Source organism: Diaporthe batatas (genome assembly GCF_019321695.1).
Source record: "Diaporthe batatas strain CRI 302-4 chromosome Unknown Contig00016, whole genome shotgun sequence".
Taxonomy (NCBI): domain Eukaryota; kingdom Fungi; phylum Ascomycota; class Sordariomycetes; order Diaporthales; family Diaporthaceae; genus Diaporthe; species Diaporthe batatas.
Genome location: NW_025408563.1, coordinates 494495 through 517428, shown reverse-complemented (window position 1 = coordinate 517428; position 22934 = coordinate 494495). Strand labels below are relative to the sequence as shown.

The 22934-nt window shown below is 53.7% G+C and overlaps 9 protein-coding genes across 9 annotated transcripts; 5 read left to right on the top strand and 4 right to left on the bottom strand.

Annotated features, from left to right (window-relative positions):
- Window positions 1–436: 436 nt before the first annotated feature.
- Window positions 437–2501, bottom strand: KVR01_011666 (uncharacterized protein; the record flags this gene model as incomplete). The annotated part of the gene is made up of 8 exons (XM_044793101.1): window positions 2384–2501; window positions 2053–2319; window positions 1917–1981; window positions 1724–1851; window positions 1350–1620; window positions 967–1266; window positions 860–911; window positions 437–754 (listed from the first exon to the last, which is right to left on the bottom strand). Exons 1-8 carry the CDS (start codon window positions 2387–2389, stop codon window positions 437–439), a joined length of 1407 nt encoding a protein of 468 aa, XP_044639375.1. The 5' UTR covers window positions 2390–2501.
- A 1340-nt stretch (window positions 2502–3841) lies between these two features.
- Window positions 3842–4808, top strand: KVR01_011716 (uncharacterized protein; the record flags this gene model as incomplete). The annotated part of the gene is made up of 2 exons (XM_044781586.1): window positions 3842–4303; window positions 4380–4808. The coding sequence occupies 2 exons, from the start codon at window positions 3842–3844 to the stop codon at window positions 4806–4808; spliced, it is 891 nt and encodes a 296-aa protein (XP_044639425.1).
- Window positions 4809–6060: 1252 nt separating this feature from the next.
- Window positions 6061–8555, top strand: KVR01_011584 (uncharacterized protein). Its single transcript, XM_044785970.1, has 8 exons — window positions 6061–6300; window positions 6376–6583; window positions 6644–6712; window positions 6794–6909; window positions 6991–7249; window positions 7334–7361; window positions 7465–8122; window positions 8192–8555. The coding sequence occupies exons 1-8, from the start codon at window positions 6181–6183 to the stop codon at window positions 8390–8392; spliced, it is 1659 nt and encodes a 552-aa protein (XP_044639293.1). The 5' UTR covers window positions 6061–6180; the 3' UTR covers window positions 8393–8555.
- An 832-nt stretch (window positions 8556–9387) lies between these two features.
- Window positions 9388–10752, bottom strand: KVR01_011502 (uncharacterized protein; the record flags this gene model as incomplete). The annotated part of the gene is made up of 2 exons (XM_044785058.1): window positions 9388–10338; window positions 10603–10752. The coding sequence occupies 2 exons, from the start codon at window positions 10750–10752 to the stop codon at window positions 9388–9390; spliced, it is 1101 nt and encodes a 366-aa protein (XP_044639211.1).
- Window positions 10753–12508: 1756 nt separating this feature from the next.
- KVR01_011644 (uncharacterized protein) lies at window positions 12509–13384 on the top strand. Its single transcript, XM_044789494.1, has one exon. It carries the CDS (start codon window positions 12613–12615, stop codon window positions 12973–12975), a length of 363 nt encoding a protein of 120 aa, XP_044639353.1. The 5' UTR covers window positions 12509–12612; the 3' UTR covers window positions 12976–13384.
- A 63-nt stretch (window positions 13385–13447) lies between these two features.
- KVR01_011522 (uncharacterized protein) lies at window positions 13448–14401 on the bottom strand (the record flags this gene model as incomplete). Its single annotated transcript, XM_044782880.1, has 1 exon — window positions 13448–14401. The coding sequence occupies one exon, from the start codon at window positions 14399–14401 to the stop codon at window positions 13448–13450; it is 954 nt and encodes a 317-aa protein (XP_044639231.1).
- Window positions 14402–16742: 2341 nt separating this feature from the next.
- KVR01_011709 (uncharacterized protein) lies at window positions 16743–18899 on the top strand (the record flags this gene model as incomplete). The annotated part of the gene is made up of 1 exon (XM_044791932.1): window positions 16743–18899. The coding sequence occupies one exon, from the start codon at window positions 16743–16745 to the stop codon at window positions 18897–18899; it is 2157 nt and encodes a 718-aa protein (XP_044639418.1).
- Window positions 18900–19262: 363 nt separating this feature from the next.
- Window positions 19263–20788, bottom strand: KVR01_011601 (uncharacterized protein; the record flags this gene model as incomplete). Its single annotated transcript, XM_044786850.1, has 2 exons — window positions 19780–20788; window positions 19263–19726 (listed from the first exon to the last, which is right to left on the bottom strand). The coding sequence occupies exons 1-2, from the start codon at window positions 20666–20668 to the stop codon at window positions 19263–19265; spliced, it is 1353 nt and encodes a 450-aa protein (XP_044639310.1). The 5' UTR covers window positions 20669–20788.
- Window positions 20789–22177: 1389 nt separating this feature from the next.
- Window positions 22178–22797, top strand: KVR01_011702 (uncharacterized protein; the record flags this gene model as incomplete). The annotated part of the gene is made up of 2 exons (XM_044790265.1): window positions 22178–22464; window positions 22530–22797. The coding sequence occupies 2 exons, from the start codon at window positions 22178–22180 to the stop codon at window positions 22795–22797; spliced, it is 555 nt and encodes a 184-aa protein (XP_044639411.1).
- Window positions 22798–22934: the final 137 nt, after the last annotated feature.

Sequence of the window (22934 nt, the reverse complement as noted above, 5' to 3'; positions counted from 1 at the left end):
TGAATGGGCTCACTGCCGGGTAGGTAGGTGCCCTGCTGGCTTGAGCGTGAGGTGGTCGGTCTGGAGGCTGTTAGGTCATGTCTGCATGGTCATCGTCCAAGAGGCCGACACGGGTGTATGCTCAAGGCCATGAAGAGTGGCTTTGCCGTCGAGAAAGAGATATGTGCTCACCGGCTGCTGTCGAGCTGCCTCGCCTGACAACAACCCCAGACGGGTGGCAGAGTATATCTTGTTAGGATGAACTCCTCACAAAGCCATGACACGAAGATTCAGGACGATGGAAATTCAAGTCCGATTAACAATCAGCAAAGCTGCCGACAACATTCATGCTGCCAAATCGACACGCTATTACGGGTGGGACACAGCTACACCCCCTCAGCTATCGTCAAAACACCCCAGATCAAATCCCCCCCAAGCTCCAGTTCCACCAAAGCCCTTAGGCAGGGCCCATATCATCCGACCACTCCATGACAGGGGTATCCGGCTTCCAGTCCAGGCTGCGGCACCACTTGCCGTTGCGCGACTTGACGCCGGCGCTCAGGCAGCTGGACATCTCGACGGCCTCGGCCATGCACTTGTGGTCCGAGTCGGCCGCGGCCCACGGCCACGCCAGATAGAAGTGCATGTCGATGCCGAAGTAGAAGTTGAGGTACTCCGGATCCTTGGGGTCCGTCACCTTGGAGAAGGTCGCGGTCCCTGGGTACTGGTAGTCGCATGCGTACTGGTGGTTGACGAGGCTGAACTTGTCGCCGCACTGGGGGGTGGGGGGGGGGGCACAGGGCTCGTTAGTTGGGTACTTGCGACACTGTGCGGGTGGGTTCTTGACGGTCGGTGGGTAGGGGCCTTGGGGGGAACTTACCTGGTCGTGCATGTTGTAGATGATGTTCCTGCACCAGTCGGTGGTGGATTGGCTGTGTTCTTGTTAGCGGTTATCTCGGGGAAAAGTGTATATACTGGCATGCTTACCCTGTGCCCGAGATCGTGATTCGGACCAACATGCTCGTCGAGCCGGGCTCCCAGTGGGTCTGGCAGCTCTGATGGTAGGCTCCAGCCCCGCGTTCGAAAGCGAGCTGGCAGTCAAACGGCGCAAACTCGTGGGTGAGGTTGGCCGTGGTGTTGCTCGGCGGCACGTAGGTCTGCCAGACGCCGGTGGAGTTGTCAGCCGGCGGGAAGTCGAGGGGGTTGTTGTAGTCCTCAGGGACCGACGAGTTGTACATCTTGTCGTGGCTCCCCGTCGGTGGGTGGCCACCTGGGTTCGCACGCCACCTGCAAACGATGGGGGTCAGCACGTTTGCAACCTGACCTTGGACCTTGTTTGCCAAGGCAATGGATGTGTTTCTTTTACTCACCACCAGCTTCGCTGGCTGTCGGCTACGTTCCAGCGGTTGGGTGCGACATAATGCAGCTCAGCACCGTCTCCTGGGACTCCAGTGTAGTCCCAGCCTCGAGTTCCGCCGATCCATTGGGCCACCCATTGGCCGCGGACGTTTGACGGGGGGCACCACCTGTAGCCTCCTCCGCTGGTCAGAGAAAAAACAGTGGGGCGACGGGTGATGACTCCGAGGTAGACGCCGTCCGCGTTGAATACAACACGGTCATCACCTGGGTTCTGGTTGTGTCCTGTTGCCTGTCAGTTGAACCAAGTCTTGAGGTGCTGCCTCTCTGCTCAGGCCTGACGGACGATGTGATGATGCGATGATGTGACGATGCGATGATTACTTACCAGTGTAACCATTGGTCCACAGCAGTGGCCACATGTACAAGTCAACCTCGACCGATTCGCCATATCGTCCGTAGTGGGTGTCTTCCAGGTAGTAGAGCCCAGGAATGAGGCCAGCGGGGTAGAGAACACTGGGACTGTCAGCACACACCGCAGGCTCGCATCACACATTTGGCTGGGATTTCTGGAAACCTACTTTCCAAAGGCGAGCGGCTCTCCAGGCTCCGTGTCACGGGTGCGCTGCAACGTCTCATAGCCTTGCTGCGTGTGAAAAAAAAACAAAGCGGGTCAGCACCAAGCCAGAGAAGTCGGTGGGGGTGGACAACACTTACCCAGAGGGCGTTGTAGATCTCGTTTCGGTTGTAGATGATGGCGTCCTCGCCAGTGGTGGGGTCGGACGCTGTCACCCATTGAGGGATCGCATTGGCAGGCTCACGGGCGTTGTACACAAGGACGCTGGAAGGAAGGTCGGAGTAGCCATGGCGACGAGGGCCGATGATCACACGGGTTGCCTGGTCAGGCGTCGCGGGTGTTGGGGCTGGAGTGGCGGAGACCACGCCCAGGAGGGCAAGCAGTATGCCCCAGACCATGAGGAAGAACTGCGATGACTTCAATCAGCAGCGTGCAAGGACCGCGATGACGTTTGGATGGACAGAGACTTACCCTCATGATGGGCAATTGGTGATTGGGTTGATCAGCAGTAAGTAGTGTACAACTCTTTGTGCTGCAAGGAGGTGTGCAAGGTGGTGGTGAGGGTGGAAGGGGGACGGGTTGAGGTTGGTTGTGGGTGTGGTCGAGGGATGGAGGTGTTGAGTCGGAGGGGAGGGGAAAAGATTGAAGGTCAAGGCTTTTTGGGAAGGAGGCAGGCCCGGAAAAATATTGGTTCCGATTTTTGTGTTTGTCTTTCTCTTTCGTTTGTTGCAAGAAGAGGTGTGTACACCAGATGGCGTTTGGATATTGGAACCACAACACACCACAGCACTGTTTGTACCTGGGTATCTGGACTCAGCACCCCTGCAAGAAATGGATTGACCTCTTGCCATTGAGGGGGCATGACGGTGCTTAAGGGCCACTGGCAGCACAGACAACTCAAACTGCCTTGGCTGAAGGGAGACTATGACACAATCCTGCCTTGCTAGGTCCACATAACCACAAATGACCAAGAGGTCTGTCCTGGAGCTGACTGTTGGTGCTGTAATTCAGCACCTGAAGTTAGGAATGGCAAGCAGAACACTCCAGACATCTCCATTGCCCAAAGCTCTGCTCAACCCATGCCTTGATGCTGCACATGTGAAGAAGTCACCCACAAGCTTTAATGCAAAAGCTGCCAAGACATGAGAACAAGGCTCTGGAGTTCCTCTCAACTTTCTCATCCCAACAATTCTCTGGGCTTTCGTGATGAAAGACAGCAGCCACTGCTGCAGAAAAGATACAAAATTTGCTGGTGTGGTTCTTATGAGTGCTGCGTTCGAAGTCTGGTGTGACTTATATTGTGATCTTTTGGCTTAAGTACCTAGGTACCACAGAGCTCAGGCTTCACTCGGCTCCATACCACCTTGGCACTTACTACCTACCTAGGTACTTAAGTACCCAGGTGCAGAGTGCTCCTAAACACCAGAGTCAAAGTAACAAATACAAAATTCCATTTTTGTAGGCCCAGCCACCAGTATCAGCTACAATACTCAAGCTTTTCCATCATGGGGCTTGATGTCTTCCAGTGCAAGGACGATTCGGCCAACACTTGATTCCCAAGTCTGTGGAGAGCTGGCATATGCACCAAGCACTTGGCTGCACCAATTGGTCCAACTGGGCAACCAAGGCTGTTTCCAGAGAACGTTTCCCATCCCGCAAGTGTCATGCTTGAGCTTTCCCAGCTTGCTTGGCACCAAAATGCCCCGCGGGGCCAATCGAGGCTACCCGGGATTGTAAACCCGCAGCACCCCTCACAGACATGTTCCAAGCTAGAGGTTCTGGGGCATTGAATTGCCACACATTGGCATCATGTGGATGTCACAGCATGTGGTGAGGATGGCATCTACACAAATATCTACCATAAACCCACATGACTTCAACAGCGTTCTGGCCGTCTGTCCCTATTAGCATTCAATTAACATCTCAAACATGTCCCCCCCAAAAGTAGCAATCATCACCGGCGGGGCCTCGGGCTTCGGGCTGGCCGTCACGGAGGCGCTCCTGTCAAAGGGGTGGCGGGTCCACATCCTGGACCTCAACGCCGACGCAGGCAGCGCGGTGGCCGCCCGCCTGCCCAACACGGTCTTCCACAGGGCCGACGTGACGTCGTGGGCGTCCCTGTCCTCGGCGTTCCACGAGACCTACACGCAGGAGGGGTCGAGGCTCGACTTCGTCTTCGCCAACGCGGGCATCCTCGAGAAGGGCGACTTCTACGCGAGGCACGACGTCGCCGCCGCCGCCGGGCCCCCGCCCGAGCCCAGGGACATGTCCGTCGAGATCAACCTCAAGGGCGTCATCGCGACGAGCTACCTGGCCCAGCACTACTTCCGCGCGAACCCGGCCGGCGGGAGGGGTGCCGTCCTGGTCGTGACGTCGAGCATCGTGGGGCTGGTAAGGCGCCGTGCCCTGGGGATTTGAGCACACGGGTGGCTCGACACCGCTGGCGTGGGCTGACATTGTGCTGTAGTATAAACAGGAGTTCACGCCGTGGTATGCGGCGGCAAAGGCGGGCGTGCTGAACTTCATGCGTTCCATCGCGCCCGTGCTGAGGAGGACAGACGGCATCAGGACCGGCGCCGTCCTGCCGAGCATCGTCAAGACGCCCCTGATGGGGCCCGGGATGTGGGAGACGTACCCGCAGCACCTGTTCACCCCGATCGAGACGGTCGTCTCGGCCGTGGAGATGTTGGTCAGTGGTGGGACGATGCGTGACTCGACCGGCAAGGAGGTCGACACTGAGCAGGGTGCAGATGGCGTGGCCGTGGAGGTCTTCATGGACAAGATGTTCTTCCGCGAGGAGCCGGAGCCTTGCAACGATGATATGAAGGAGGTCCTCTACTCTCTCAGCTATGACAGGAAGATGGAGGCCATGAAGGTGAGGGCCCAGGAAGACTAGGTTGATATTACATATGTAGTGTTCAAATGACCACGGGACAACGTCAATGTTTTTGGGGCATTTTCATAACCTCCACAAATTTATTTATGAGGTGTGAAGTAATGTGATTGTGGAGAAGATCTATCCCACGGGATGTGACTGTTTCATGGCAAAGCTGAACAAGTGTTGAGGCTGGCCCGGATGCAACAGCACAGGTGGGCATCCATGGTCCAGACCGCAGCCGAGGTCAGGGTATCGGAATGGACGAGACTGGGAGTGGACGTCTTGATAAGGAGCCGTCATCGAATTCGACATGCTTATCTGAAACATTGGAACATCGCACAGCCCTTATCTCCAACCAGAGACCGCATGCCAGGATGCTCGTGTCCCCTGTCATGCCCCCCGACAGACAACTCTGCACGTGTAGAATCCGTGGATTTCCACATGTGCCGCCCATTCACCCGTCGCTGATGACCCACTACTCCGTACCTCTGACCGGGGCAACTAACCCAACGAGAAGACAGCAGCTAGCCGGATCTGTCCACCCACCCCGTCGCCCCCACTACCGCAGCGCGTGGTCGTTGTGTCTCGGCCGTTGTCTAGACGTCTCTAGCGCCCCGCCAAGATGCCAGTCACAGTCAAGCCTTGGACAAGCTTCACCAGCCGGCCGGGTGTAGCGTCCCTGGGTACGGGTCCCCGCAAGAACAAGCGCCGCCCCGACAACTTACATGATCACACAACATTGGCATTGGCAGCATGGGCGCATTCCAGCTGGGGAGGGGGGGGGGGCGCATGTGAGGATCTTGTGGATGGAAATCAGGCCAAGCCAAGCAGAGCAGCACGCATGTAACCATTCGGACTGTATACTGTATAATTATTGACTCGGGCGTGACTATCCCGGCACTCCCGTCAGCTTCTCTGTCACCACGGCAAGGATGGGGTCGCCAGCGAGCGAATCCTTCCGGACATACACAAGCTCGTCCTGTCCGCTTGTTCGTCGGCCCTCTAGCTTCCTGAGTGCCCTGGCCGCTAGGGGCAGCCACTGCCAGGGACTTGGGCCCTTGAAGTGCGACATTCCCAACCCGCCGCGTCCTATTTTGATTAAAATGCCGGTGAGAACCCCCCGCTTACGCCGTTGCTTATCTTTTGGGCCACACCCTCCTCTAGATCTACTGGCGCACCGAGGCTCTTGCTTGCAGTTCTCTTTACTTTTTTTTTTCAACCACTTGCGCGCTCAAGCACGCCCGTCTCGGTCTCGGGAACTGGTCTTACGCGACTAGGCACGGACTAGAATATCATCTATGCCGTCGGCTAACATCTCTGGACACATCCAACGAGCCGATTGATACTTCCCACCCGCCGCCTCAGACCTGCCGCCTGTTAGATCGCGACCATGGCGGACTCCAAAGACGGGATATCCGCCGCGGACGCAGCCGCCCACCCCCAAGGGGCGGAGAAGGTCATCGACGCCAGCGATGCCGACATCGCCCTCGCGGCCATGGGCTACAAGCCGGTGAGTAACTTAACAGAGCATTGATGTTGTGTAGGAACAACCCGGGTCTGACGAGGGCGCGCCGACGCCGGACAGGTCTTCAAGCGCGAGTTCGGCCTGTGGTCCGCCTTCAGCTTCGCGCTGTCCATCTCGGGGCTCTACGGCACCGTCATGACCACGTACTCGTACCCGCTGTACGCCGGCGGCGCCGCGTCGGCCGTGTGGTGCTGGCTGATAGCCGGCATCGGCGCCATGTGCCTGGCCCTCTCCATCTCAGAGGTCGCCTCGGCCTATCCGACTTCTGGTATGCTGGTGCTGTTGTTGTTCCTTGAGGGCACGTGCTGACCGTGATGATCTTGTGAAGGGGCTATGTACTTCACCATCAAGTACCTCGCGCCTGAGAAGTGGGTGCCCGTCATTGCGTGGATCGATGGTGAGTGACTTGCAGATATCTCATGTCTCGCCGCCCAGATGTTTGCATCTCGTAGGTCGCTGATGGTGTGTGTGTTTCTAGGCTGGTTAAACCTCATCGGTCAGATCTGCGGTAGCGCCTCGTCCAGCTATGGTGCTTCTCAGATGTTGCTGGCTGCCGTGGCCATCGGCTCCGACTTCACCTACTCACCGACTCAGGTAAGATGCCGTCTGCATCTGTCCAGACTCGTGCCCGGTACGCAATAACGCGGAGGGTCACCAATAACTAACCGATTGCAGGGACATATCATCGGGGTGATGGCCGCTCTGTCTATCTTCCACGCACTTGTAAACTGCCTGAACACCGCCTGGCTGTCCAAGATTGCCAGCACGTACGCTGTCATCCACATAGCAGTCCTGTTCTCTTGCTGCGTTGCGCTCCTCGTTCTCCAGAAGGACAAGAACACCGCCAGCTATGTCTTCACCGAGGTCACCCCTGACTCCGGGTGGAACCCACCCGGATTCAGCTTCCTGTTCGGGTTCCTTTCAGTAGCATGGGGTAAGTTTCGCCACTGCCCTGACGGGTTCATGATACTGTGAGACGCCCATCGCAGGTCTCGATGCTGACATTTCCTGAACCCAGTCATGACCGATTACGATGCCGCAGCGCAGTAGGTGCCCTCCCCACCACGGCCACAGCTCACAAGGCAAACGCATGGATTCCACGCGCCAGGCCAACATAAGAAAGATGGCAGGACTGACCGACACCCGCAGCATCGCCGAAGAAACAAGAAACCCAGCCGTAACCGTCCCGACAGCCATCTCCTCGGCCCTGGGCTTCACCTACGTCGTCGGCTGGCTCTTCACCATCGTCCTGGCCTTCTGCATGGGGCCCCTGGACCTGGCCTCGGAGGACCCGTCCCGGAACATCCTCGCCTCGGCCATCGAGCAGCCCGTCGTGCAGATCTACTACAACGTCATGGGCAAGCGCGCGGCCATCTTCTTCGCGGTCGCGGCCTTCGTCATCATGAACTTTGTGTGCATCACCGCCCTGCAGGCGGGCAGCCGCACCATCTGGGCCTTCTCCCGCGACGAGATGCTGCCCGGCTCGCGCGTGTGGTACAGGATCTGGGGGCGCACCGACACCCCCGTCCTCGCCGTGTGGCTGTACACGGTCATCTGCATCGCCATCAACCTCATCGGCCTGGGCAGCTACATCACCATCTCGGCCATCTTCAACCTCTGCGCCATCGCGCTGGACTGGTCGTACTGCATCCCCATCCTGTGCAAGCTCCTGTTCAACAAGTTCGAGCGCGGGCCCTGGCACCTCGGCCCCGCGAGCTTCTTTGTCAACGTCTGGGCCTGCTCGTGGACCGCCTTCGTGTCTGTCATCTTCCTCTTCCCTACCGTGAGGCCCGTGGCTGCGGATACTGTGAGTAGATGTTCTCCTGGCCCCCATTGCTTGTTTTCCTTTTTCTTGCTAAATTCGGATGAACCGCAGATGAACTACGCCGTTGTGATCTTGGCATTTGTGCTTCTGTTCTCGTTGGTCTACTGGTACATCGCGGGAAGGAAGTACTATGTCGGCCCACGTACCGAGGCTCACGTTGTCGATGGGATGATCATCAAAGATCCCAGCAAGTCAGAGCTCCGTGATGGTGAGCAGCACGTGAACACCACGGATGGCATAGCTGTTAAATAATGTTCTCTGGGTCGGATGGTCAGAGCAGATTGGGCACCCTGGGGCACCCTGGGGCAGCCAGGTGCCAGATCAGTCGGTCAGCAGATAGCGGTTATGCCCTCTGCTAGTCGGTTGTTACACCTATTTTACTGTAATTCTTATAAATCAGTACCCATGTGTTTAAGTTCTTAGGACTGAAGGAATGTCACAGTGGGTGCTAAGTTTGCCCGGCTCAGGGCCCCTCACTTGAGGAGCCCACCATGCACGTGTGCTATGTCGCAATCTGGCCCAAGCCAATACTAGTATAGGAAAATAAAGGCCAATTATCTGAAATCAGGCCATAAGTTCTAATAAGACGGTCAAGCAACCGGATTAGCAACTTGGAGAAAGTCACACTTCTGGAGTTCACAGGCATTCGCATCTCGTGGGGTCCTCACAGAAACAACAACTCCGTGAAACTACCCTAGGGTATACCTAGTTGGCGCCGTTTTATTCCGAGAATTGCCCCGGAAGGAAGAGACTTATATTGTTGCCGAAGACTACAATTTGAACGGCATTATCTTATTTGGTCATTTCTTTGAGTATTAAGTGTAAATAGTGATCGACATTCACATCACGTACGTGTACCTGTGATGTTTCCAACCCCTCATAATCCGTCACCGCACCCCTCTTCCAAAGCCATTAGACATTAACCGGTAACAGAAAGCAGAATTCAATTAAGCAGTCAAGAGGACCACATCCCGGCCTCCAGCGCAAGAGCTTTAGTAGAGACTTGCCTTAGGTCCGGCACAGATCTCGATCCGGGGCATGTCAACGGAACTTTTCAGGGCCTCCAAAGCCAATTTGCGGAACAAGTCAGAGACGACAGAGTCAAGTATAGAAGCCACATTTGTAGCCGCTAGACTATTTGCTCTGTCGTCTGAACTTCCCCATTCCGATTTGACAGTCAACCCCTGGGATCATGCCAGGTCGAAGTCCCCTAGAAGTCGCCCAGGCTGCCACGGGCGACGCGTCTCTCAGGCGTGGTGGTTGGCGTGGGCGGCCTGCTGCGCCTCGGCCTCGTGGATAATCTTGAAGATCACGCCGAGAACCTTGCCTATCACGGAGGTAACGTCCTCAGCAACCTCGAGCGGGTCTGACCTCGGTGCTATGTGGCCGGTCGAGTTGCGATGGGTGGTTTGGTTATGACCCCGGTGCTTGAGGTCATCTAGAAGGTCTTTGAGCGTGTGCGGTCTGGCGGGTCTGCCATGAGCGTGGGTGTGGTTGCGATCGGTCGTGTGGTTATGACCCCGGTGCTTGAGGTCATCTAGAAGGTCTTTAAGCGTGTGCGGTCTGGCGGGTCTGCCATGAGCGTGGGTGTGGTTGCGATGGGTCGTGTGGTTGTGAGCCCGGTCCTTGAGCTGATCCAGAACATCTCTGAGGACTTGGCCGGCGGTTCTGTCATGAGCGGCGGTCGAGTTGCGATGGGCGGTGTGGTTACCAAACCGGTGCTTGAAGTCATCTAAAAGCTCTTTAAAGGTCTTGTTTTTATCACCGCCCTTGTACCCGGGATACCAGTGAGTCAGGCCTCCGCGGTTGATCCCTTTGTCACCTGCCTTGAACTTAGGAGGATATTCATGCCAATCAGGAAGGCGAGTGCGGTTGATCTTCTTGTCACCGCCCTTGTGCTTGGGAGGGAACGGCAACCAGTCAGTCAGGCGAGTGTGGTTGCCCTTCTTGTCACCGCCCTTGTACTTGGGAGGAAAAGGCCAATCCCGGTCAACAGACCTGCGCTGGCGGACGGACTCTCCATCCTCATCGGAGACAAATTCGACAGGGACGGGGACCCAGCGCCATCTGGGCAAGCCAACACCCTCAGAATTGTCGTATTCATCGGTGTAGTTGAGGTGCGATTCCGGCCCAGAGGTCAGGTTGACATCAGGCATAGGAACCCAGCCATAGCCCTGCTGGCGGCTCGAGTTGAAGGGCTGCGTCGAGAGGCTCAGCAGGGCCGAGAGCTCTGGAGAGTGCTCGCCTGGCCGTCTGTACGGGGGAAGCGCCGTTGGGGCTGGCCGTGCGAACGGGGGACGACGCCCCGGGGCTGGCCGTGCGAATGGGGGACGACCCCCGGGGACTGGCGATTTCCTTGCGGGGTACGGTCGGGATGGGTGCTTGGGCCGTGGAGGGGTGCGTCCTGGCGCATGATGTGGCGCGCCGGTGTGCTCGTGGTGCCCGAAGGCCGGGTGTCTCACGAAGTCGGCGAAGACAATCGGCCAGCTGGGGACACTTTCGTTGCCAAGTGTGAAGCTGCCGAGGCTTGCCCACTTGAAAAGAATACCAGCTTCCTGTTCAGGGACGATGACGCTCGTGGGCAAGGAATTCTCGTCGACGTTGATGATCATTGCCGTGTGAGTGGAATTGTCATCTGCAGGAACCACAATCTGCCATGTGTGGTTACCGCGGGTCGGGGTCACATGAGGAAAGGCAAGTTCCGTAGAAGCAGGAAGGGGCGAAGGGCTTGTTGGCTGCACGGACAGGGAGGTAATAAGGGGAGAACTGGGGGCGAGGGCAGCCGCCGCTGCCAACCCAGCAATCTGCGTCACGTTGAAAAGACGCATGTTCACCTACTGGGGGAAGATTAGTTGAGAAGAGAAGAGGGGATTGGACAAGGTGGGGGAGGGCCATTGGCAAACACCATTGCCATTTATACCCGAGTGCGCTCTCTGCTACTGGTTTGGGTCATCTGTGCATGTAAGACGTGGCAAGACGTGCATTCGTACTGTTGCTAGCATTCTCTAGAAGAGTGCTAGCTGATCCGCCGACAAGAACTTATGCGTGTTTGCGGTGGGCTTTGTCGAGTATCGTGCAGTTCGTTGAAAACTAATTTGGATTCAGCCCTGGTAGCCTTCATCCTGCCTGTTGATGAAGCCAACTAAAGACCACTGGTCTGGTTAAGGTTCGCCCATGCCGTGGGCTAGTCAGGACGGCAGCTTCTCCGTGCTCATGGGCTTGCTCAGATACGAGCACATCGCAATTTATTTTGTTAGACCGGCCCATGACCATGAGAGATCTTCAACGCGGCTTCTACTAGCCCTTGTACGAGGTATATCTGTTTTTCCTTGCTGTCGCTTCCAGGTTCCCCCAGAGGATGCATATTAAACATTGACTCTTGAAGCTTTCACAATATAAACTAATTTCTTACCTTTCCATCATCTATCAAGGTGACCAATCGTGGTGATATATATGGGTGTATTGAAATTTTGATTTTGGAACTTCTGATCAGTAGGGTTGTTCGTATCTTGCGGGATGATCCTTCGTGAATCCCAATCTGTCTTTCAATCCGTCGTTGGATAGCGTCTCCCGAGGTGCTCTTCATACACTCTTTCCTTTGACGCACTTGGTTTGGCAGAACTGACGATACTGGCGTAGCTGCTCCCCCTCAAAGTACCACCTAGATCATTACGTGGGTATTTCAATGAGACCGGATATTCGCACCCGCAAAAACGGAGGGTACACCCATACTTGGAGATCAAAGTACTCAGGTTCTCATAGGAGGTTAAACCATAGGAGGTTGTCTAATAGGAGGTTGTCCCATGGGAGTTTATTCCTTGGGTTTGGGTGTACCCTCCATTTTGGCGGTGCGAATATCCGATCTCATTTCAATGGTACAGATATTGGGCGGGGAAAATTTACTAGCAGAGACCTACCTACTTAGGTACACGCGGACTTCGATGATACCATGCTCTAGTACTATAGTCTCGGCCAGCAGACTGATGAGGATAGCTGCGGGCTTTCGAGAACCTTCTATTCCATGTTAGCAGTACATCTCGACACTTCAGAATGTCATCTGTCCGGATTGTGCGGCAATGTTCACTTGCACACTGTTTGCCATATCATCCCAATGTTTCTGTCCGTTGATTTTCTTTAGTGGTCTGCGCATGTATCTTCACGTTGACGCTAATGGAAAGCATTCCGTATGGCTACAGAATGAAACCAGCCATTTCGCTGAGGAATCTGTGGCATATGACAGTCTATAATCGGGAGCACTTGATGTGACGTCAAGCTCAACCCCTGCCTTCGAGTCACGTGCACCCCCAGCGATGACCTCATCTCTTGTTTGACCAAAACCCTTTGATGGGAGGCAACATCGCCAGATAACCACTACTGTCATCCACTAAGTCGAACTCAATAACTATTTTAATAACTGCAACTTTTTCCGTGCATCCCGACCGACTCTACCCAAACACTTCCAGTCGACAATTATGCCTTCCTTCAGCTTCTCCTCGACGGCCTTCTCCTCCAGCGAGACCCGAAACGGCAGCACGACCACCCACTCCTACACCGAGGAGCGGCGCTCAGATCCAAGCGGAACTACGGTGCGCACCACGACCCAGAATGACCCCGACGCACCCCCAGTACAAGAGGTGCGGTACTTTGATGCCGGGGGGCATGAGGTCCCTGCGGAGAGAGCCGCCCACAGGGGCCTTGGCGGTGCCACCCCGTCCCGTGACAGCAGCAGACGCATCGAGGATGTGAGCGACCGCGAGAAACCAGAGAGTGAGGTTGATCGCCTGTACCGGGAGCGGATGGAGGACGAGTATGCGAAGAGGGAGGGTGGTGCTTGATTCATGTGCCCTGGAGCGTCGAAGTTGGAAGCAGGCAAGAATTGATTGGGCGCTGATGAGCTGTGATGAGGCGGTTATAGCGTCATGGAGACACAGATCAGGTGTGGGACACTGGCGAGATGTCGCAAAAGGGTCGGAAGGGCGCCGGCTGCGCGATAGGAAGGGCCAGAGACTGACGAGAGATTGATGAGTCCATGGGGAAGAATTACAGCAACCGCAACGTTCCATGGCATGTCGTGCCTGGTGTCCCTTTGAGTTACTGGATTTGCTACTTTGCACTGTTGGGAATTATCTCGGAGCCCACATCAACGGTCCAAGGCCTGGCGGCAACTGTCCAAAGTTCACCGCAAGGCACATTGTATCAGGGCACAGAGTAGTCACAAGAGAATTGATTACCAATATTAAGTCGTCTATTGCTCTAGGTCATCGACAGTCCGACTGTGACATTTTACGAAGCTCCACAAGTCTCAAATCAACAAAAGCCTTTGCCCCATCCGGAGCAGTCACCGCCAGAATAGAAGTCCCTCCCGCATTGATACTCCATGGCGCATATTGGTGGGTATAGGTAGTCGTTCCGATGGTACACAGATACCCTCGTGGGCCGCAAGGGAATGGTCTCCATTCCTCCTTCAAGGAGTCCCACCACCTCCCGCAAAGTCTGATACCTAGTGCTCCACAGAGAAGAGTATAGTTCGCATACCATGGCCAGAGGAACATCATGTCTCAGTTCGTATGCCACGAACATGCTGCAGACCGGGTATGCAATGCTTTTGAATGGGATGCCGGGCACCCTCTGGTCTGTGATATCGGAGCAGAGACGGGCACATATTGTAGGGTCGTAGTGATTGAGAGTGGACGAAGAGTTGTAGGAGTTGTAAAACAGAGGCCTCTGGTCCAATATCGTGCTGTAGTTGCCTACGGGCTCGTTTGGGACTGCAAAGGATGCTTCGTTGTCCACACCTACCCATGGCCCGCTGTAGCCCATATGGCCGAGATCCAGTGTCCCATTGATTTTGTTGTAGAGGTTCGAGCCCGTAATTACGACCTGAAACTGCTCCCGCAGTTCACCAAAGTTGCCAACGTCATCCTCGTCTAGACGAGTATGCCAGAGTACGCAGTCGATGCTCGTGGTCGATGGTGGATTGGAGCAGCCGGCCGAAGCATCGGGTAAGTACGCGGGCTCTCTTTCAAAATACAGGTTGAACGCGGCGCAGGTCGGAAGATCGTCACAGAGTCTGGCGCACTCTCCGGGGTCGTACTGCCTCAGAGGATGGGTATAAAGGAAGCCTTTGTCACTCTCGACAGAACCACCCAGGTCTTGTGCGACTAGCTCATATCCTCGAGGGATCCGTGCCGAGTTCGAGGCTTCGTGGAAAGTCTCGAAGGATTGGAAGGCCCGGGGAGTGTCCTGCCTAGGGACTTCCATTAGAACAGAGCCGAAGGTGATGATTTCTGACGGCTTACTTCGGACGGGGCCCTGGGCCTTTCGGCTGCGGCACGCAGTTGGTGTAGTTCCCACTGCTGTCGATCGGCACTGTCGCATCCACGATAGCGGCGTGTTTGCTTACACTGCCGTTTCCCTAGGAGACTGGTGGAGCAGTGCCTCCATCAAGGATGTCCGTGGGGTAGAACTCGTCAACGCCTTGTCGCGTTTCAATGTTTGAAGAGGTCATGATCGGCGTAACAACCCACGCGGCCGATGGAGCAATGCAAAGAAAGGCCTTGAAGTAGATTTTGTGCCACATTGCTACTTGAGGGGAGGGTTTTCAGAGCCTTGCGAACCAATATTGTTCAAAGAGTATTTACGCTGAAATATCAAAGAACGATGCTGTAGAGATGAGTCAACAGTCGGCGGACTGGGAGTGTTGCGAAACGGCGAAGTGATGATGACAAAGTTCAATCACGTCGAGGGGTGCAACGCAAATCAAGGCCGCTGCGCATTCCGGCACCGATCACTGGCAGTTCCTTCCCCGTTGCCCCCCTTTGAGGATGATTTCCTGCCTCCAGCGACATGATCCTGCTCCAATGGCTGCACTTGGGCTACAGGGGCAGCGTCATCAGTATCTACACTTTAGGGGCCATTTTTACAGCAGTGAGATGGCCACCCCCTTTACTTGCACTCTGATATCATTGATGTTGAACTTGATATGCAAGACGTGTCAGCGGACCACAGCACAAAAGCATGACTTTCTCCTGCCGGGGAAATGTTTGTTCCCCGACCTAAGTTGCAAGAGGAGCTCACATCAAGTGCCAACAGACGGGAGGGAGTGCAGCTCGTCATCCCGCCTGATCTAGCAATTTCTGCCCCTTCGGACGACGATCTCCTAGAATATTCTCCCTGGCATCTTCCCTTCCATCAGATTGAAAGTGGTCAACTGGTAGTTCGCAAATCATGCGGTATTTGTGCCAATGCGGCGACTAGCCCGTGGGATACTTCTGTCCACGATCAACGCTGTCGTCAAGACGGTGCCCCTTAGCCTTCAAGTTGTCTGTGCGTCGCAAGGCTGCCAGTGAGGCCACAAGCACCTATCGTATTACAACTATTGTTATCGGCATCGTATTCTTTCCAAGCGCTGGGTCTTGAGTGCTTACCACCGTATGAAGGCGCCATGTACCTACCGGGGGGAGGGGGTAAATTGAGTGAATAGTACTATTATTTTCGAATAGTATTAATATTCTCTTAAAATATAAATATACTATTAATATAACTATATAATGTTTAAATAATATGACGCTTTTTAGTTTAATATAATTTACTTATTAAAATGCTCTTAATATACTATTAGGGGCCTAATATATAGATAAAAAGGGAGTTTAATTCCTATTAGAATTAAGTTTTTTTTTAAATTTATCCCTAACCTAACTATTTATTAACTATTATTTAGCTTAATTATTACTATATATTAAGTCTATAGAGTTATAGAGTTAAGAAAATATAGAAATCTTATTTTTTTATTAACTTATAAAATTTAATATTAATAGATTTAAAATTCCTAATATATATTAATATAATGTTAAAATCTAATAGATAATTAACCTTTTAATAGATTTTACCTATAATAGTATTTTATTAGCTTTTTACTAGTATTTAGTTGTAATGTCTAGATTTTGTTTAAATGTTAATTTTTAATATAATTATACACCTATGTTAGGGACCCCCCCTCCCCCCGGTAGGTATGTCCTTAGACGCTTACGGAATAGAAGCGAAACTACATTTGTGCCAATGTTGTAGTTCTACGAGGAGACGTGGCATCTACGGATCAATTGATAATTTCTATTCGTCAAGTTCGCGTTGTAAGCCAGGAAAGGAGTATTATCCTACCAAGAGGAGTATCAATGGTTTTGATTGAATACCTACATATGTACCTAGGTACCTAGGTACTTAGCTACGGTCGCTATTACCTAGATGTGCATGGACACACTACCTAGGTACTTGTGAAATAGCATGAACCACAATTCCCGGGCAACAACATTAATGATATTAGACCTTTCTTATCGCATTAGTTTTACACTTACATACACCATGACACAATCCTTATGTAGGGCGTATCTATGGAGTGGTCAGCGAGCTGCCTACCTGTCAGCTGGAACTGAGCCGCACTGGTGCCTAGTTTCCCCGCCCATGTCCCACACTCATGTGTGGCGACTTGCATGTTCTGCATACAATTTGAAGCCTAGATTGTCAGGAGATGATAACATCGATTGCATTCAGTACCAACCTATCCGTTTACTGCAAGCTCTGAGTCCTCGCGTGCAAGCGGGCCAAAATGGACGGCAGTGGTCCAGCACCCGCTTATGAAAGCCCCAATGCCCACCTCTACCAGCCTCTGTCCAGTCCGGATTCCATACGTATTCTCACTTTATTCGAGAGCGACAGCGAGGACGATGACCTCGAGTTCTATCTTACCGAACATCGCCTCTCTGATTTCAAAGGAAATCCTGAACGGTATACAGCCTTGTCGTACGCATGGGGCGACCCCAAGCTCTCTCATGAAATCTGGCTGGGCGACGAACGGTTTCTAGTCAGCGCCAACTTGGAATCCGCCCTTCGCCACCTCCGCCGCCGAGACAGCCCTGTTCGCCTCTGGGTGGATGCAGTGTGCATCAACCAGGCTGATGTCGTCGAAAAGAATTCACAGGTCCAGCAGATGCGCAATATCTTCTCAGCCGCAACTGATACCATCGCATGGCTCGGACCAGCAGAGGGCAACACAGCCCTCTCTGCCTGGAACTTCTTGGAGAGGCACAGCGAATGGGCTCTCAACGGCGACCGCGAGATAGATTATACGATTCCAGCAAAGCTTGAAACGGATTTACTTTCATTTCGCGGGGAGTTCCGGGACCTTGAGATCGACGTACTATCTCGGCCGTGGTTCAGGAGGCTTTGGGTGTTCCAAGAAGCAGTGCTCTCACGTCACTTGCTAGTACAGTGTGGCTATCGACGGATCACCTGGGATGACTTCAGCAGGACGGTATTGCAGTCCCATAGGCGTGACGATCGCTATGGCTTCAGCATTCAGAATGATGGTAGAAGAGATATCGTCCAGGCGATAACTCGAGCGCGGCGAGAATACCTTCAACTTCATGGAGCAACTCACCACCCAGAATTACCTCAATCCCCAGAGGCATCTCGGGCTGTTTCTCCGTCAGGCATGTTAAACATCTTGAGGTTGCTCCACATGGGGAGGTACCTCCAAGCCTCGGATGCAAGGGACAAGATTTTTGGACTTCTGGGAATAGCGGAAGGGATTGACACTACCGATGCAAGATTCCGCGTGGACTATAGTCTGTCTCCGCGCAGATTACACGAACAGTTTGCGAAGAATTTGATCGCGACGACCAATTCGCTAGAAATCCTGTCCTATGTCGATTTTACAGTTCGGACTGGAGGTCTTGGCCCCAGTGCGACGGTTGAAACGCCGTCTTGGGTACCATGCTGGGACTACGACAGCCCATTCATCAGCAATGGTGGGCATGACCGCAGTAGCCTGACCGTACTGGATACACTTCCAACAGAATCGACTGATGAGAACGACGCCCGGAAAATCAGAGTGGCAAACAGCAAAATTATCTGGTCTAATTGCGGATCCCAGTCCGCCGTCGCGGATACAATGGAGGTATCTGGACGGGTAGTGGGACACATCGGAGCTCTTACCGGAACGATCAGGATGAATGGATATGCCCAAACGTTGTTCAACACCCTGTTGGATGACGTTGAAGACGAGGACGAGAGGTTCACCTTGTCTATGGCCCTCTGGGCCCGAAAGCTGACGTCGACGGGCGATGACTCCAACTTCAGAGCAGATAAGGATTTTATTGCTCGGACCAGAGCGGACGGTGTCCAATGGCAAGAGCTGGATCATGTTGATGAGGGCGACCCGAACTTAGCTTTCGTTCAATCCCGATTGATTGAGCTCCGCGACGTCCGCCTTCACCTCAAACAGGCCGCAGTTGAAAATTCCAGCCTCCCAGTTTACAGGCATCTTTACCGACGAGGACATTCCACCACAAGCTGGTCCGGTCAGAACCTTGATACAGACGTTCGCAGGCCAAGTCCAAGTGTTATAGACGCGGAATCCATTGTCGATGGGAGACGGCTGGCAACTTGTGTTACGGACACTGTTTCGGACTCTGGGAGTTCTGGCGATGGCGCCGGACAGCTTGCTTTAGTGCCTGCGTCCGCGAGGACAGGGGATGTGATCATCCAAATCAGCGGAGCGCGAGTCCCGTTTGTGGTCAGGAAGCTGTCAGATGAGAGGTTGAGCATTGATATTGGTACGGATGGAGACGAATTGTCCCCGGAACGTCTCATCAAAGCGATAAAATCTCGGTCATTCCCGTGGAAGCTCATTGGAGAGTGCTTACTCAATGACTTTGAAGAGCTCGCTGAAGACTTCATGGACTCGAGGTTCCGACTCGTCTAAGAGGCGTCTTCTGTCGATCAAGTTTCGATAGGTGAGAAGGTTGTGAAAAAACGAAAGCCACCATATAGACTATCCGTACAGTCAATCCGACAGGAGTTTATGGTGTGAGAGCCTGTTGTATGAGAATTTAACCCATAACAGACTATTCCCTTGAATCTGCATAACGACAGGCTCTGCATAACGACAGGCTTTTCCGCAGAGATCGCCAAAGATCGGAGGCCGTCCAGCCCAATCATTGGCGATACACAGGTTTTGGCCACCAGGGGGGGGGGGCATCCAGTAGCAGCGCATCAATTGAGACATTAGTTACCCCTGACCGGTAATGGATGGATAGCAATAGGCTTTCTCCGATCAATTTGGTGCCTACGGGATAAGATCTTCCCTCGGATCTCCTTCCCAGCAGCCAGTCCATTGCTCCGACAGCATGTGTCTACGGCCGTGTCTGTTCATTCTGTCTGCGTCCCAGAAGACATATCCCCATTTTCGAATTTCATTGGGAATGTAGCCTCCAATAAGGTTGCTATATTGACCATCCCATATGTCGGTCCAACACAGTGGTGGCCGATCCAAGTCATCCCCTTGGAATGGTAGCGGGGCGTGTTCCTTCATGAGCTTCTCGCGAGGCCCCCGACGCGAGCCCCATCTCTGAAACCTAGAGCTTAGGAAGCCGTCCAGTGTGCTGATGGGTATCCATGATTGAACAACGCTGCGCTGTATTGTAGTGACAAGCGGCTCCAAGTCTTCAGACTTGCAGTCGATGAGGACGGTACGAAGGAGTTGAAGACCACCGCGCAGCGTGGTTCCTTCTAGGTAATTACGCGCGGTGTCTGGTGGAAACGGTGAGCTGCGAATATCTCAGTAGGGGGTTTAATAGGCTTACAATCATCCCGAGGGTCATGGAACTCGATTGATGATCCAATCGGAACAGGAAGAAGGCGAACGTGCTCTTGATCCTCGAATCTGGGGTCATAGGGGTTCACTGCTGCCGCAATCTCATTGAAGAGATTGTAGTAAGTATACTCGGCAAACTCATAGAAAGTAAGGAGCTCTTCGGCCTCCCACGGCTCCGGGGTGTGGAATATACGAGATGCATTCATCCCACGGACATGGAAAGTTTGCTGGGTGATGGCGGGCCGGGTGGCACAACAGAGTAGTTGAAACCTGTAGGCAGCTCTCAGACATCTTTGCCACTCTGTACTGCTGGGTTCAGCATCTGAGTCTGAGTTATCACCAGCGCTTGCATCCAGTGACCTCAGAGTGCTCAAGGTTTTGTTCATGAAATGACTTGCGACCGGGGCGACAAAATTGAGGTAAAAGCGGACCATAGCAACCGCTGCATCTTCAATGACCAATCCACCCTGGGCAGCAAGCTGAAATGATGCCCTCTGTGGCCATGTCCCCGACCAGATGTGTATTAGTTCACTCATGCGTTCAAAGGAGCTTGTTTCCAGAGCCTGCGCCCTGTAAACAAATAGAGCATCGAGAGTAACAGTTCCCAATGTTACATGCAATAAAGTGCTGAGAAGGTGTCTGCGATCGTGGCGATATTGCTCGTGAAAGGTGGGCGACGCATGGACAAGGGCTTTCAGGCAGTGGATGTCCAAGAGAGAAAGAATGTGCCGGCGCAATTCGGCTGGAAGGCCCTCCAGGCGACTTTCGTCATCCCGATGCTGGGTATCGAGCGAAGGCACAGGGCCATTTGGGTGTGGTTCATCGAGCGTGACAACCCCTGGGGCGGAGGTGGCCGCTGGGTCCTGTTGTTGTTGCATGGTTGAAAGTCTCAAAGAGGCTTCGAGGATCTAGGAGTGGCTCTGTCGTGGCGTGGTTGGGTCTTTGAGAGTTTACCACTGTGTGAAGGGAGCGTATGCCTGGAGGGTGTATGAGGTAACAACGAAACCACTCGTGGCGTGAGAAGGGGAGGCGCACGCTCACGCCAGGGCGGGAGTCCAGGCAACAAATCGGAAGGTTTCGCGACTAATTCCGAGCAGGGATAGGGTTATGTTCTACCCATTCCTACGGCAGAAAACCGGCCAAGCTGTGAGGTCCTTTGTGTTGATGGGGAAGAGGTAGCTTGCTGGGTCTCAAGTTGTGGGATTCTTCTTCTTATAGGGGCCATTTTGAGACTATTCTAGTCTCGCTGTATGACTAATTTACCGGCTATTAGCCCTTAGGCTACTTGTGTCGACGATGCGGCGCCGTCGGGAGCGATACCTTCCAGCCTTGTCTGTGCGGTACGCTGGAGGCTCAGCCACGTGCCTACGTACTGTATTCTCTTTCCACTGTTATTGGCACTATATTTCTTTAAACGCTGGGGCTTGAGCGTTTACTACTGTATGAAGGTGCCACGTACATTTTACATGTATGGGGATTAAAAAACGAAACCACACCCTGTGAGGTCCTTTCTCCCACACCGACGACGTCCGAGTCGGCCCAGCTGCCATTAGCGATGAACGGCGCCGTCAAGACAGTAGTGCCCTTTAGCCTCGTCCGTGCTCGATACCCATCTCCCGCAGTTTGAAAGCCTGGCGGTAACGGCCGTTTCCATTCCACCGTCTTGCCGTTGGCCTCTGCTACAGCTCATGTGTGCCAGGTGCCAACTTGGAAAGCTCAAGCCAACTGGGTCATCATCTCATTGCATCAAATGCTTGGATGACAAGCTTACCATACGGGAGTTGCTATAAAATGGATAGGGAAATATTTCTATGCGGGCATTAGATCATGCCCGGCTATTCTTTCATTTGATTTGGAGGCGGCGGCGGGGGGGGGGGGGGCAACAGCCTGAAGGTATTTTGAGTGATAATGATCGTGCTAAAGGTTGTTTTCAAACATAAAGGAAACAGCACAATACCATTTGAAGGGCAAGGCCGTCACACTTCAAATTGACTGGGGATGGGGTGCAGCTTTGATTCACAGTGGTGGTAATTCCGACTTGTCAGTTGATCCATGGTGCTGTCATGATGTGGCCTTGTGGTGCAGCCCACCCTGCCCATGCCCTCAACCTCAGCTGCACCTGGGCTGTGGCATTCTGGAGGTCTGTAGCTGGCTTCAAGCATGCCGGCAGACTGAACACGCCCCTGTCAGTTTGTTTGTACCTCAGTGCCCCTCCTTTCCAGTGAATGGCCAGGGCCAGGGCCAACACTGGCAGACTTTTCCAAGACTTCCATTTTTTCAAGTAGTACCTGCTTTTCAAGTTCAGGTCGTCCTACCCCCGAACACAACCATCTTCGCCTTTGAAACGACACACCCATCAATTCCCAAACAAATCCGCCATTACAATCATGTCCAGCATCATGAACATCTTTCTCCAGGGACAGCACTTCACCCACAGTGTGCTTGCTGAGGTGATCGCCAAACATGGCTTGGAGGAAGGCATCAACACTGCCGCAATCCGGCACAACATCACCGGCAGCCTCAACCCACCCACCTCTGTGGAGCTCCTCAAACGTGTGAGGGCCGTGAAGCCTGAGCACATCAACCAGTACCACCAAGACCTGCCCAACGCTCTGGCCCTTCGGCTGCTGGCGCCCAACCCTGGCCTGGAGCATGAGTTCGAGCCCCAACACACGTGTGTTCCCCCCTCGTGAAAACTCCGCATGGCGCTTGTGGAACTGACAGAATGTATGGCCTCAGGACCAAGAAGGACGGATCGCGTGCGTACAAGTACAAATGCCTTGCCCCTGGCTGCAACTACGTTGGCTCGAACAATGTCCGCCACATGGACGAAATGCACGTCCGAAACATCAACAATTTCCTGTGCTGCCCTTACGAGGGGTGCAATACCAAGATTTATAGGACCAGGGGACCTCAGTTCAAGAGTCACTGCGAGAGCCACGAGACAAAGAATGACAAGCTGTTGCTGAAGGGAAGGGCAATCGTTCCTCTGTCCTCTTTCCAGTGATGTCAGTAAGAAGGATGAGAAACATGGTCATTTGTGAGGGAGAATGGGTGCTCTTTGAGTACAAAGCTGGGTGTGAAGAGGCTTGGGACGAAACGCCACTTTGATGAAGATCGGACGGACGGTTGAGGTCGGGCGGT